This window comes from Zosterops lateralis, assembly GCF_965231275.1.
Source record: "Zosterops lateralis genome assembly, chromosome: 8".
Classification (NCBI taxonomy): Eukaryota; Metazoa; Chordata; class Aves; order Passeriformes; family Zosteropidae; genus Zosterops; species Zosterops lateralis.
In genome coordinates this window covers 25,194,005-25,207,967 of record NC_139768.1, presented here as the reverse complement: position 1 = coordinate 25,207,967, position 13,963 = coordinate 25,194,005, and the positions used below count along the sequence as shown (strand labels likewise).

Below are 13,963 nucleotides of genomic sequence, written 5' to 3'. Positions count from 1 at the left end.
AGAATGTGCCAGTGTGTTATCTGGATTAATGAAGATGAAGTGTGCTGTACAAATACATCAGGAGTGTGATCCTGCCGTTATCCCTTGGGCTACTCTGGCTCACAAGGAGAAAAGGTTGATTTGTATTTGTAGATGATTTTGCTTGCCCTGCCAATGCTCATTTTTTGTTTTAGTGCAAAAAGCCAGGGAGTGTGTGTTTCTTTTGCTCAAAGATGGAGCCGATTAGCAAAGATTTTTCTAGATTATCGTCGCTTAAATAGCTCTGGTTTACGATAAATGTTTCAACTACAATTACTTATTAGTGATACTATTTTAAACACTGATGATAAATTATGGAGGTTATAAGCTCTATTATTCAAGGATCTGTGCAATATTTGGACATAGAACATGGTTTTCCATAAACCAGAAGGCACTGCCATGCAGCTGACCAGGCTCAGGGCCCTCTGGCTGGGGTGGGAGAGGGGGAGACGAAGCAGCTTCAGGGGAAGGATTTACAAAATGTAAAGTTTAACCTTGCTTTGACTCCAGCCCACCCTGGGCACAGAGGAAACCCCATGTGGAAACCCTTGGTGGGGTGACCATCACTTGTGCTGACACACGGAAGGTCACAGGGTGAGGGGGCACTTTGGTGTCACAACGTTGGTGACGGTTTTCAGTCAGCATTGCCCGGTCCCCTGTTTTAATTTAAGATGTGAAATATGTGGCTGGGGATTATCACTAATCCACAGAATGTTTTGGGGTCAGGGATAAGGAAAAATGTTAGGTATGTTCTCACCATTCCTAGTGCATGCTGTGCATCCAGGCCCCAGGAACAGCCGGGCTGGACAGATCTGGAGGGATTTGCTTTGGCCTCCAAAGCTTTGAGAAAACTGAGAAGGTGAGGCCAGAAGCACCTCAGCTTCCTCCTGGGACCTTACTCAGAGCTCCTGTCCACTGTACCAAGAGAAATCACATCCCAATGTCATTTGAGAATTTCTAGGAGAGGTTTGGCTGGTTCCAGCCCTGTTTGGGTCCAGACCTGCAGCCCGTGTTTTGCAGTCAGGCAGGAATGTTAGTGGCCAGGAAAAGGCTGATAAAGAGGGAAAGTAGAGAATGGGAAAGTTAATAATTGAACTTTTTGTTATCTTTATTCAGCTTGGAAAACTGAAGCCAGACAGGGTTTGCAGGGGGAGATAATATCCTTTATTAGAGCAACTTGTATGGTTAGGAAAAACTCCACGTGCTTCTGGGACCACATGCTTTTCCTAAAGATCTCCACAATTGCACATTGCATTAAAAAGAAAATAAATTTAATTTTCAAAAGGTTCAGCGAGTAGTTGAAAGAACTGAATTTAAAAGCAACTTACAAAAAACCCAAAAAAAACCCCTAAACCTCTCATTTGGTTTAATTTGATTTGAACATTTCAAGAAAGATTTAATAACCCTGAATTACAAAAGACACTTTTTTGTTCATAGGAATATGACATCTGTGCAGCAAAGGGCTGCCCAGGGCAGTGGTGGAGTCCCCATCCCTGGAAGGGTTTAAGAGCCTTGTGGATGTGGCACTTGGGGACATGGGTGGGTTTGGCAATGCTGGGAACTGTTGGACTCCTTGATTTTCAAACTCTTTTCCAACCTAAATGACTCCACGATACTATAAAGTAAAAATTTCTACATTTAGCCTCATTTTGTGCAAAATCTCCATACCTATGGTCATGCTCTCATTTCTTCCTGAAATACCCACACAGCCCTTTGCACCTTCAGGGTGCACACAGGAGTTCATGGTGAGCAGCCAGGGGGGCTCTACAGAGCTGCAAAGTCAGAAAGGTTAAGAAGGGTGAGTTTAATGCACAGAGTTCCCTGCTCTGAATACCACTTTTTTGTCCTCAGTCTAAAAAAATCATTAAATGATAATATTCGAAGATGCGTGAGTTTGTAAATAATCAGTGTATTGTTATTAATCAAGGCAATTTCTCTGTTCCAGGAGATAAGACATTATTATTAATAACCTTTCCAGTGAGAGGTTTTGCGTGCTCACCCTGACCACATGAAATCTCCAGCCTACAATTCAGTTTTGTGTTGTTTCCTTTCTTCATTTTCGAGTGGGGTTTTTTTATTATTATTTTTGATAGCCTTCTACATCATCCAGCACACCAATTTAAAATTCCCTCAATCCAGCTTAGTCTCAGCTGTATTAATGCGTGGCTCGAGGGCACAGATAGCTAAAAAGGGCTGTATTGTGTGGCATCTCTAAAATCTTTTTTTCTGAGAAGCTGGATAAAGAGATTGAGGTTTCTCGGGGTGGACTTTGGGTTGGTTTGTTTTTTATTTCCCCAGCTGAGTGAGCAGTCTTGCAGGTGGCTCAGAGAGAAGATGTCAGGCCAGGAGATGCTGCTGGACCCCGTGTCACCCCATTCCTTTTAAACTTTCCAGCAGAAAATGCTCCTCTGGGAATGTGACTGCAAACACAGTGTGGGATCCTTCATCATTTTCCTGACATATCTCAGGAGACAGCTTTACAGCAATATTGAAAATAATCAAATATATTAGTTAGGGAACATGGGTTGGAGCAGGAGTGATTTTCTCTTCATTTCTTCAAGGATATCACACACAGAGCTCTGTCTTCTTAATGGAGTCATGCTTGGGAAATCCTGCCTGAGGTGCAACCAGCAATTTCCAACATTAGTTAAACCAGAAAATATGGAATCATTGAATGGTTTGGGTTGGAAGGGACCTTTAAGGGTTGTTTAGTCCAATCCTCTGCCATAAGCAGGGACACCTTCAGCCAAGCCAGGTGGCTCTGAGCCCCACAAGGTGATCAGCCTCATTCCCTAAACTGTTCCTTGCAGGATCCAAAGGAGAGCAGCTGGGGTTTAGTGGTCACTGCCAAGCCTGGAGCTTTGTTTGCTCTGTTTTTACGGTTCTGAGCTGCTTTAAGTGTCAACAGCAATGTAAAGTGTGCCCTGTTTGTTTTTTTAAAGTGCAACCATGATAAAATCCTATGATAGACCTGTAAAGCTTTTGTTGTAAAAGTAAATCAACCTTAATAGCAAGTAGGTTGTAGTTAAATGCTTTTGAATGTTGGTATTTAGGGGGGAGTTTCTCACTTAGTTATAATCCAGTGCTACAGGGAAGTGAGGGTGTTTATCTCAGGGAAATGAGTGGGATTTGCAGGCATTCAGCACCTCCCAGGACCTTCCAGGGTTATTCCCCTGCTCACATACTTCACCATCCTTTCTGCACTTAGAGGAATTGCTCTCAAATTCCTCGAGGAGCAATGGGAGAGCACAGAGGAGCTGCGGGTACAGACTGGGATGGGGAAAGAAATGGGAAAAAAGTGAAACAAGAAACCAGGACACGAAAAAGCAGGAGCAGTGTGAACATGGCAATATTCAGGCTGTGCTGAGGGTTCCCTCTCTGGATCTTTGCCGTGGAAGAGGGGTGGGATGGGAGAGAGGAGAAAGCTGCTGAAGGTCCGGCGGCCTCGCTGCGATGTTCCCGCTGTGGGCTGAGCTGTCCGGGCTCCAGCAGGGGTGACCTTGCAGTGGGGTCACTGAACAGACGGTTCCAGCTGGGCCTGTGCTCTTGGCCAGCACCCAGCAGCTATTTTAGGAGGTCTTAGAAGGGACGAGGCCTTGGCAGGAACTGTGGGTTTGCAGTGAGCTCTCGGTTCTCCCTGCAGGGGCCAGCGGGCATCGCACAGGCTGTGCAGGAGCCCCTGGCAGCACACACGGCGTGGCTCACAGGGCTCAGGGACAGCCCTTGTGTTCCTGGTGTGGCTCACAGGGCTCAGGGACAGCCCAGGGACAGCCCTTGTGCTCCTGATGAAGCTCACAGGGCTCACAGCCCATCACAGTGTCCTGGCTGCCTGGCACAGCAGTCACTGCTCGTGGCCTTTTAGCCCTTTGAATGAAGGTGCTGCAGGTGTCCAGGTGGATTTGAAGGATTGGAGTCATCCCCTGCCCCGGGCCAGGGCTTTGGCTGCTCCCTGGCCCATCTGCAGCGTGTGCAGCAGGAGCTGAGGCAGCTGCCAGCTGCTCTTGGCACTCTGTGCTTGGCCAGAAATTGCTCTGGGGAGGCTCGTGAAGTCAAGCTGTGCTCTCACTGAGGGCTCCCACATTGTCCTTATGGAAAAAGTGTGAGGTAAAGCCTGGGCTGGATCCCTGGGGGGTTGTTGTCCCTTCTGGCTGTAAATGAGTGACTTGAGATGACAACAGCTACAGGTGGACGTGGAAATGAGGAATTATCTTCCAAAAGGCTCTCCAAGCTCCCACCCCAGCAAGGCAGTCCTGTCACTCCAGAGACAGAAACCTCCAATGCTGTCTCAAGCCTCTTCTGGGATCTAAACTGTCAGCAGACCTCAGGAATGCCAGCAGCAAAGCAGAGATGCTCAGAGGAAGCCCTGATGCTTAAAAGATCCAGAGCACTTTCTGTCCAGCATGGTGGGAAGGACTAATATCAGTGGTTAACAGCATAATTTAATTCCTACAACTAGCTCTCAACATGGCCTTTTCTTTGTTTTCCACTCAGAATCTCTCATTATCAATGTGCAAATACAAGTCTCAAAGGTGCTGGTGGCACATGGACAGCTGGTGGGATTGAATCCTTTCCACTTCCTAAAACTGGATCCAAGTGCTTGCTTTAATACTTTACCTTTTTTTTTCTTTTTAATTTGAGGGAATTTCCAATCCAAACCATAGGGCTGTCAGTGGTCTGTCTGTGTGCTAAAGCCAAGTTTGCACCCCTCAGTGCTGGTGTGTTGTGGACAGCCTCACTGCTGGTCTGGTGGGGGTCTCAGGCAGCAGAATTCCAGGCTGTCCCCATGCCAGGGCTGTCACAGGCTCATCTTTAGCCTTGATTTCAATCTCTCATATTCCAAAACGTCTTTACAGCCTTGGAATCCCTCGGGGCATTTTGAAGTTTGAGCAGCCTCCTGCCCAGATGGCCAATATCAGCAGCTTTCCCCTGGCAGCAGCATCCTTCTCCTTGGGTTTATTTATTTTATCTTTTCAATCAAAAAAACCCTAAAAAACCAACCAAAAACCAAAACAATGAAAGCTGTCCGTTTCCTGGCGCAGCTCATTTGTTTTTCTTACTGCTGTAATTGGTTTCCATTTGGATGGAAGGGAAAAAAGATAAACGGATAAAGAGGACAGGGAGGGACCCAAAGGGGAGCTGGCATGGGATGTTGTCCCTGGTGCGTGATGCTGTATGGCTGGAATGTGTGGCTCAGAGGTGAGCGTCCCACCTATGAAAAATAAAGAATATATCCTGCAGCTGAAGGAGAGAGTGCTGGATAATATCAAGAAAGATGCCCACTGAGCACCAGGAATACAATTTGTTTCCAGCACTGGGGTTAGTAATGGGGCATACTCAAGGAGAATTTATAGGGGGTTTTTTTTTGCTACCTTCTCTGTGTTTTTGTCTTTTGTTTTTAAATTTGAGCTGCAAAGCTCAGCCCTGGGCAGTGGGACAGTTTGAGGGTCTGTATGGTGTCTGAATCATAACCAGCAAACAAACTCTGAGTTTTTCTCCTCTTTCTCCCATCTCTCTCTTACCCACCCCCTCCAAGGAAAAAAAAAAAAAAAAAAAAAAAAAAGAAAAAGAATACAGGAATCTGAGCTGCTCTGAGCAAGCAGTTTCTCTCCCAGGTGCTTCTTTTAGCTTTCTTGGTAGCATCCCTCCGTCACCACCCCATATGGCCTCTCCCATCTGCTCTGCCTCTCCTGTGCCCTGGCAGCTCCCACTGCCTCCCTGGTTTTGCCATCCCATCCATCCATGCTCTGCACTCCCTCTCCTCAGGGTCTCTGCATGGCCCCTGGGCCAGCACATCCCTCAGGCACCCCTGTCTCCCACCACCTTGTGTGACCATTTGGAGTTTCATGTTAGACCTTGTTTAGCTCTTCCTGAAGTCACTCCTTGGTGTTTGGTGCTCACAGACACGGATTAATCAACCTGACAAAGTGGGAATAACCCAAACACCCACATTTTGATATATGGCAGGTGCCATGCATTACTCTTCTATTACTCTTTGATTGCATTAACACCAGCTCATGTCCTTGCAGCTGTATGTGCTCCTGGGTGCAATTCAGTTCAGCCCAGAGATCATTTCAGAGTTTTGCAAAGCTTGGGTTTGGCTTTTGTGCCCCAGGGCTGCATCCCCAGGGCATCAGCAGGGTATCCCACTGCTTTAATGGGAGGACACCAAAGGAGGTGCTTCTGGTGTGTGTACCTGCAGCAATTCAAATAAGAATAAGAAAATACCATGCGTATTTCTGTTTTAACTGAGCATTTCTCTGTGGCTGCTGTGTCTGTAGTTCAGCTGGGGACTGTAACCACAGTGCTTGGATCAGATAATAAGGATATTGTTTTATATGGGAACTTGCTATGAATTTTTAAAAATACTTTCTTCAAGGAAGCCGTGAAAAGTTATCTGGAAAGGGAACTGGCCAAAATCCAGCTCTTGTGTGCTGACTGGAGGAAATGTGCTGAGAGGTCAGTGTTTTGCACAGGCTCTTCCCAACAGCAGGTACGAGTTTTCCCTTTCCAGCAGAGTGTGATTAATTAATTAACTAATGGACCCTGTTGCCTCTTTGCCCATCTCTCTGGAGCTCAGGAGTTTCTCTGAAACACGATTTCCCTCACCAGGGGGAACTGCCATGAACCTGAGGGTTTTTCCAGTGGGCTGAAGTTGCCTCCCCTTTGTCATCATCCCTCCTCCCCACAGCAGCCCTGGCTGTGAGCCTGGAGCTCCAGCAGCAGTTCAGACACCTGGGTATCCTCTGAAGAAGATTCTGCACTCCTTCCCTGGTAGGATCCTGGCAGCCTCAAAGATGCTTTGCTTTTAAAATACAAAACAATGATTATTTATAAAATATATATTTGATGTCACTTTCTGAACACACTCTGTGTTCGTGTGGCTTCTGTCTGCACAGTACCAAGTGCCTCCAGACTATCTGTAGTTAGAAAAACCAGTAAATACCTGTTTGGGTTTTTCCCTTTCTTTCTAAGAGGCAAGTCTTGTGTCCTATTTCATTTTTGCATATGCATTCATTATGAGACGCATTTTTTAACAGGGAAGGTTGAGTGAAAGAAAGAGTATCACTGGTGAGTCAGCACGTTGTGGTGGAGAAGGTTGGTCCTCTGGGTCCTGCAACATCACAGTGCTTTCCCAAAACATCCTCATCCTCACAGAATCACTCAGTGGCACCTTTGCCAGTCACCCTTTTGCTTGCAGGGAGTGGGGACCCTGGAAAGGCACACTGGGCACTTGGCTCTCCAGCTTGTAATGCAGAGGTGATAGCTGGGACAGCAAATCTGTGGGGCATTTCATGTGTTTAAGCAAGAGTTTATGTTCAAGAGAAAGATGTGCCTAAATCCCCTTGTCCTGTAGTCAGAGACTGGATTTTAGAGAAACTGATGGTTCTTCTGATGCCAGTATTACAAATCAGTACCAACTCCAGGTAATAAACCTTTGTTCTCCTTATTCCTGCCCTATCCTCCAACCCCAGGACTGCCCTGGGCATCCCAAAGCTCCCTACAGGGTGAGCAGGACCCTGTCTGCAGCGGGCTGTGTGTGCCATGGGATGATGCTGTTGGAACCAGCAGGATGGTGATAAAATGGGGACAGAATTACACTATGGAGAGGCAGTGCTGATGGTGGTGAACAGGACTGAAGTGCAGGTTTTTTTCTCATTTATTGGATGAGGATTGTCTGTAGCTGTTGGTGCTGCTGGCAGTGACAATGGCAACTGGAAAGAGGGAAAAACAACTGTTCCAACAACTGCTCTAAGCCATGCTCTGGAGATGGGGCACTGCACAGGGACAGCCTGCCCTCATTCTCCATATACACAGCAGAGTGTCCTACATACTCCTGACAGAGTGTGGCATTGGGATGACAATTACAAACTCATAAAATATCCTGAGTTGGAAAGGACCCACAGGGATCATTTAGTCCAACCCCTCTCCCTGCACAGACACCCCAACAATCCCATCCTGGGCATCCCTGGGAGTGTTTTCCAAACACTCCTGGAGCTCTGGCAGCCTCGGGGCTGTGCCCATTCCCTGAGGAGCCTGGGCAGTGCCAGCACCTTCTGAGGGAAGAACCTTTCCCTGATCTCCAACCTAACCCTGCCCTGAACAGCTCCAGCTGTTCCCTCAAACAGTGACGTGGGACTCTTTTACCTATTTGGGACAAACTGGGCAGGACCAGGAGACGGATGTGTCCAAGAAGATGTGAATCCTGCCAGCAATCAAATTTCATTTCTGATGCTGAAAATCAGTCGATTCACACATAAAGAAAGGATTTGGCCCTTGGTTTCTGGGTGCAGCTGAGATCAGCACAGCCTTGCTTTCCCCAGTGCTTTGTGTTTGTTTTCGAGGTGCTGCTGCTCAAGGCTATCAGCCTTTTTCTGGAGCCATGCTCTGCATGGAAAGAAAGGCATGTTTCGTTTTTAAGTTGAAAAAAAAAAAAAAAAAAAAAAAAAAAGCCACGCACACAAAAAAACCCAAACAAACATAAAACGCAGCGTGGCACAGATTAAATCCATTTGAGACAACTCGAAAAAAAAAAAAACCCGTCGTATGTGCAAGTCAATAGGAGGAGGGGAGTGGAAGGGGGAAAAGCAACTGTGACATATACAAACCCTTTAGTGTGCATAGCATAAGATTTTTTGGCTGGCACTCACATGATTTTATTCAAGGGCTGGGAAAGAACTACGATTAGTTAAAAGCTTCGGCAAAGTCTGGAGGGAGTGCTCTGAAGAGTTGGGAGCCGCGCAGAGGTGACTGTAACTCCTCTCGCAATTTCAGACCATTCTTCTGGGGCTCAGGACAAAAGCCTTTTCTTTTCCCTCCGTGTTCAAAGGGACATTTGTCTTGAGATGTTGCAGCTGTGGGCCGCGGGATCGCTTGTTTGAAGATACCCCCTCGTAGACGAAAGGAGAGGCAACGCACTGAAAAGTGGTAGTATTTTATCGTGTGTGGGTTCCCCCCTTCCTCCTCCCTCCCTACTCCTCCACTGCCATGTGTGGTTTTTAATAAGAAGAAGAATGTGGAGGCAACATTTTCCAGGCAAGGGGAAATTTCCTGTTTCTTTTCTGTTTGTTTAATAAAGTGTGTAGTTGACTGTAAAACTGTAGCTACTTGGTTGTGAGCGGGTAATTCAGGCGAGTGTCAGGATCGCTTCTTGATGCACTTTTATATACTGCAGGGCAACATGTTTAAAGTATTTTTTTCCTTTTTTTTTTATTTTTTTCTTCTTCTTTCCTATTTTAATGCTGCGTGGCGCAGGCAACTGAGATTAATAAGAATTAGGCAAATGGCTTCTGCTTTTGTTTCGGTGAGATAGTACCAGCCGTCTTGCGGTCACACAAAGGCTGCCATTTAGCAGGGAGCACTCCCTAATTCTCTTGGCAGGGGTGCCATTGGGATCGGATACAAGTGGGTGGCAAAGGGGAGGAGCGGCAGGAAAGGACAAGCAGGCTTTGTGTATTAAAAATGAAACAAAAGCACTTTATACGCGGGGCTGCGTGCAACAAGCGGCGCTGCCTGTGAGCCGGGGTGGAGTTTGAGTTCTCTGTGCCTGCAAAACCTTGCTTTTTTGCTTTTTTTTTTTTTTTTTTTTTTTTTTTTTTTTTTTTTTTTTTTTGGTAAACCCTTCCTTCTCTCCCTCTTCCTTAACAAGCTCTCCCCACACTGCTGGCCAGGCTTCGCAGGCGGCTGAGAACGCCTAAAAAAAACCAAAAAATGTATTGAACAATACTTGCCCCAACTTTGCAGGAACAGCTGGGGGGGCTCTCAGCAAAAATCAGCTTCAGATGGCGTGGGAGGCACCGAATTTGGGAGGCAGAGCTGATCCCAGCCCAGCCCCGAGGAGAGCTGGTGCCCTTCTCCACAGGGGTGCTGATGCTCGTGGTTTGCACAGCGTTGTACCCTCGCTTGGGCACATGGAAAGGGTTAAACGGCTGCGATGTTTTATCACAATTTCGGGGGGAGTGGCTGCTGTTTAATTACTTTGTGATCCGTGGCATACCTGGTTGTTAATGAAGCAGTCTCCTGCAGAACAAACGTGCTGTACGAGCCGGGCTGGCTTGGTTTTGTCAGCCCGAATGTGTTGTTTGGGATGTGTTTGTGCAGAGGTAGGAAGCAGGACGGTGAGGAATGGATGCAGCGTGGTGGAGAAGGCAACGGGAGAGGCGGGCGAGGAAAACAGAGCACGGTTTGAGCTGCAAACCTGCCAATGGTTTTTATTAAAACGTAATTTCCATACATTATGCACTTCATCCTGTATTGATTTGCTTCAGAACTTTCCTTGTCGAGCTGAAATGAATTCCCTCCTTGAAGCAGGAGAAACCAGAGCAGTTCCTGTGAGTACCTCACGGGTTCCAGCAGCCACATTCATCCTCAGTGACTGCACTTGAGTGTGTGGGCAAGGGTGACGTGCCTAAGAAGCCTGTGTCATCCTGCACAATTACATCCCTAATCCCGAGCAAAGACACAGATGCTGTTTAAAAAAAAAAAAAAAAAAAAAAAAAAGAAGAAGAAGGAAAAAAAAGCTGTGTTTCGTTTGACTTTCAAAGAAGCTTATATAAGGGCAGCATAATAAACCCTTTATTTTGGGGCTTGGATTGAATGTCAAAGTTTCAGATAACCTGTGGTTTCATCTTCCACCTGCCATGCTCACAGGAAGCCACTCCAACCTCTGTGTGCCCACTGCTCTGCCTTGAGGATGGTCCTGGTCCCTGGTGGGCACTGGGCTCCAGGCTTGGGGACAGGGATGGTGGCCATTGGGACTGGCACCACCACAGCCACCTCGGCCCTGCATCAGATTCCTTTTTATTTGCAGTTGTGGTGTGAGACTGGCAGGTGATGCTCTAAGCCTTGGAGATCATACATATTAGTAAGCATTTAAGTCAGTGTTATAATTCACTTGCTTGTTAACCTGAGAAAATAATCTAGCTGGGGTGCAGTGCTGCCCAGAGGGATTGTGTAAGCGCTCGGAGGTTTTGGCATGTTTTTATTCTTGCTTATCTGCTTATCACAAGCTTCTTTCCTTTATCCAGATCGTCTCGGCGCTCTACCCTGCCTACTGACACACTTGCACTCCCATCTGGATGAAATGCATGCAAACATAATAGATTACTTCCAGTGATGGAGACCTCAGTAGGGAAGGGGGAGGGAAGAACCAGTTCCAAAAGCGCCCCCCTGTAATGCTGAAAACCTTCATTTGGGTCTGCTGGGTTGGCTGGTTCTTCATTTCTTTAAGCAGATTCAGTAGGAAAGCAATGGAAAGCCACTGAACCCACTCTATTAAACCTGCCTGTTTCCATGGAGTTATTTTTTTCCCATGTGAAATGAGTGTAGCTGTGTGAGTGTAGCAGCAGGGCAGGGTCCCTCCCCTGGACCATGCTCTTGGTGGTCTGGGGTTCATTGCTGTGGCCAGTAGTGCCCATATCTGTAACATCAACTGGGGGAGATTCTCCCACAAAATGCCCCAAAACAGCCCCGTGGAGTTCTCTCAGCCAAGCTCTGGGCTTGTCCCCCTAACTGGCACAACCACTGCATTTACAGGCCAGACAGGTGTTGGCTGGTAGGCCTGGCAGGTTCTTTGCAGAAGTGGGGTTTGGTGAGGAGAGGCTTTGCTGGGGCTGCTTTTTTGAGGGTTTGGAGACACAAACCCAGACCCTCCCTCTGCAGCCATTTCATGGTGCAGCGGCAGAAATAAAGCACTACATTATACCCAGAGCACCTGGTCCCCTCACCTGTGCCCTGCCCAGAAATTGTCTGGGCAGCTGAGAAAGATACCTGAAATATTTCATAGGGTCCTAATATAATAAACACCTTTACTGAAAGGGAGGTGTAGAAATTTCTGACTTGTCCCAAAATGAACCAGTTAATCCCCAACAGAGCAATAAACAGGATAAAAAATTCAGCCTTCTGTGGCCCTTGGTGGTGATCAGTTCCTTCCTCATCTCAGAGGAGAATGTTGGGTTTACAAAACTGAGCATGAAACCCTTGGTAGTTGGTAATACATCAGAGTATAACCTTCTATGCTAAAGAAGTCTTCAGTGTCCTGCTCTTCCCATGCTTTTCCAGTAATCCTATTTTTTCAGTGTTTCTCTGTTTGGACTTGTTTCTCTGAGGTGGTCAAAATGATAAGGCCATTCCCTAAAAAAACAGGGGCAAAACATCAGCTTTGTTCCAGGAGAGTATCCCAGTATCCCAGTCCCTTGGCCAGGTCTCAGCCCGCGCTGGTGTTCCGTGTGCCCGCGGTGCGGGACGTCCCCGGGCGCTGCTGTCCCCAGCTGACGGGGGGCCGTGTCACAGGCTGTGCTCGCTGTGCCCGCAGGTATCCGCCCGCAGATCATGAACGGCCCCATGCACCCCCGGCCCCTGGTGGCGCTGCTGGACGGCAGGGACTGCACCGTGGAGATGCCCATCCTGAAGGACCTGGCCACGGTGGCCTTCTGTGACGCACAATCAACTCAGGAGATTCACGAGAAGGTACCGGGAGAGGCGGGGCGGGCTGGGGGCACCGGGGTCTGGCCTTGCTCTTCCACGTCTTTCAGGCACCTTCCAGGGCCTGAAGGAGCTCCAGGAGAGCTGGAGAGGGGCTTTGGGCGAGGTGTGGAGCCACAGGACACCAGGAATGTCTTCCACTGCCAGTAGGCAGAGGTAGATGGGATTTTGGGAAGAAATTCCTCCCTAGGAGGGTGGAGAGGCCCTGGCACAGGCTGCCCTGAGCAGCTGTGGCTGCCTCTGGAGCTCTGGAAGTGTCCAAGGCCTGGTTGGATGGGGCTTGGAGCAGCCTGGGACAGTGGAAGGTGTCCTTGGCCATGGCAGGAGTTTGGAAAAATGAGCTCACTTCCAACCCAAACCAGTCTGTGATTGTTTGATTTTTGAGCAGAAAGTGTACAAAGCTGCACTTTGAGTCAATCAGCAGATAACATCAACAGAAGCCACTGCAGATTAAAATTCATTCAGGCTGTTTTAGAAGCCAGATGTTATTTTGGAAAAAAAAGACACTTTATCTCCTTGCATCAGGTTTTTCACATCAATGTTATTAACGTTTCTCATGTTTTTTGAAGTCCGTGGTGCTCTTGCTGTGGCTTTGCTGACACCATCCCAGCTGCAGCTGGTGGGTCTTCACAGGTGCTTGGTGCACCTCCAGCAGCTCCTCCCTCTCCAGGGGAAATGGAGGAGGTTTGGGAATCATTCAGGCAGATCCATGCAGTGCGGATGAGTGTTTCTACTTGGAAGCTCAACTACATGTAAATACTTTTCTTAAAAGTATTACTTTAGAAACTTCAAATGAGGTTTGAAGTGGTCTGAAATCACTTCCAAGATCTGGGAAAGAGGAATACAAATAGCATCAGTGCTGGTCTTTGCAGATAGTAAATTTGGGAGAAGGAGAATGGGAGTCTTTTGTGAGACACTGATAGATGAGCCAGGCTTGAGGGGTTTGGATGGGTCTTGGGTTTTCAAAGCGGTGTGGTAGCTTGTGGTGAGCACCAGGGAAGATTAGGATCTTCACTGAACAGACAAAGCCCAGCCCTGTGTGACTGTGCAGCCCCTGCAGAGCTTCTCAGGTCCTCTTGAGAAGAGCCAGGAAAGGCAAATGTGGCCAGTTTGTGTCCAAGGTTTGGACATGCACAGGGAGGTCGAGGCATTAGGAGTGTGTCACAGTCCTGTTCAAACCCAACAGACACTGCTACAACACCTAATTCCTTTCTAAAAGCAGAATTACTGCTGCTTGGAAGCAGAGGGATTTGCAGATGACCACCTGGAAAAGGGTGAGAGACAAATGTGGTTTTCATCTGCCTGGTCTGCTCAGATGTAACATCGTGATTTTCAGATATTCACCAGATCCATTCCCAAAGGTGTTGGTGGGTCACACCCCTGCAGGGTTTGGTGCCACCTGGCTCAGACAGCAGGTCAGGGGTGAAAATGTCCAACTCACTGTGTCACATTCCTGATTCCTGAA

At 47.6% G+C, this 13,963-nt stretch overlaps 1 protein-coding gene across 7 annotated transcripts in view; it reads left to right on the top strand.

Moving 5' to 3' along the window:
* LOC310911953 (C-terminal-binding protein 2) overlaps positions 1 to 13,963 on the top strand; it is a 136,664-nt gene that overhangs the window by 110,782 nt on the left and 11,919 nt on the right. For all 7 annotated transcript variants that reach the window (XM_083866042.1, XM_083866044.1, XM_083866043.1 and 4 more), the window contains one exon: positions 12,329 to 12,483. In XM_083866042.1, coding sequence (XP_083722168.1) covers positions 12,329 to 12,483 — 155 coding nt within the window. The remainder of the gene's footprint in view (positions 1 to 12,328; positions 12,484 to 13,963) is intronic.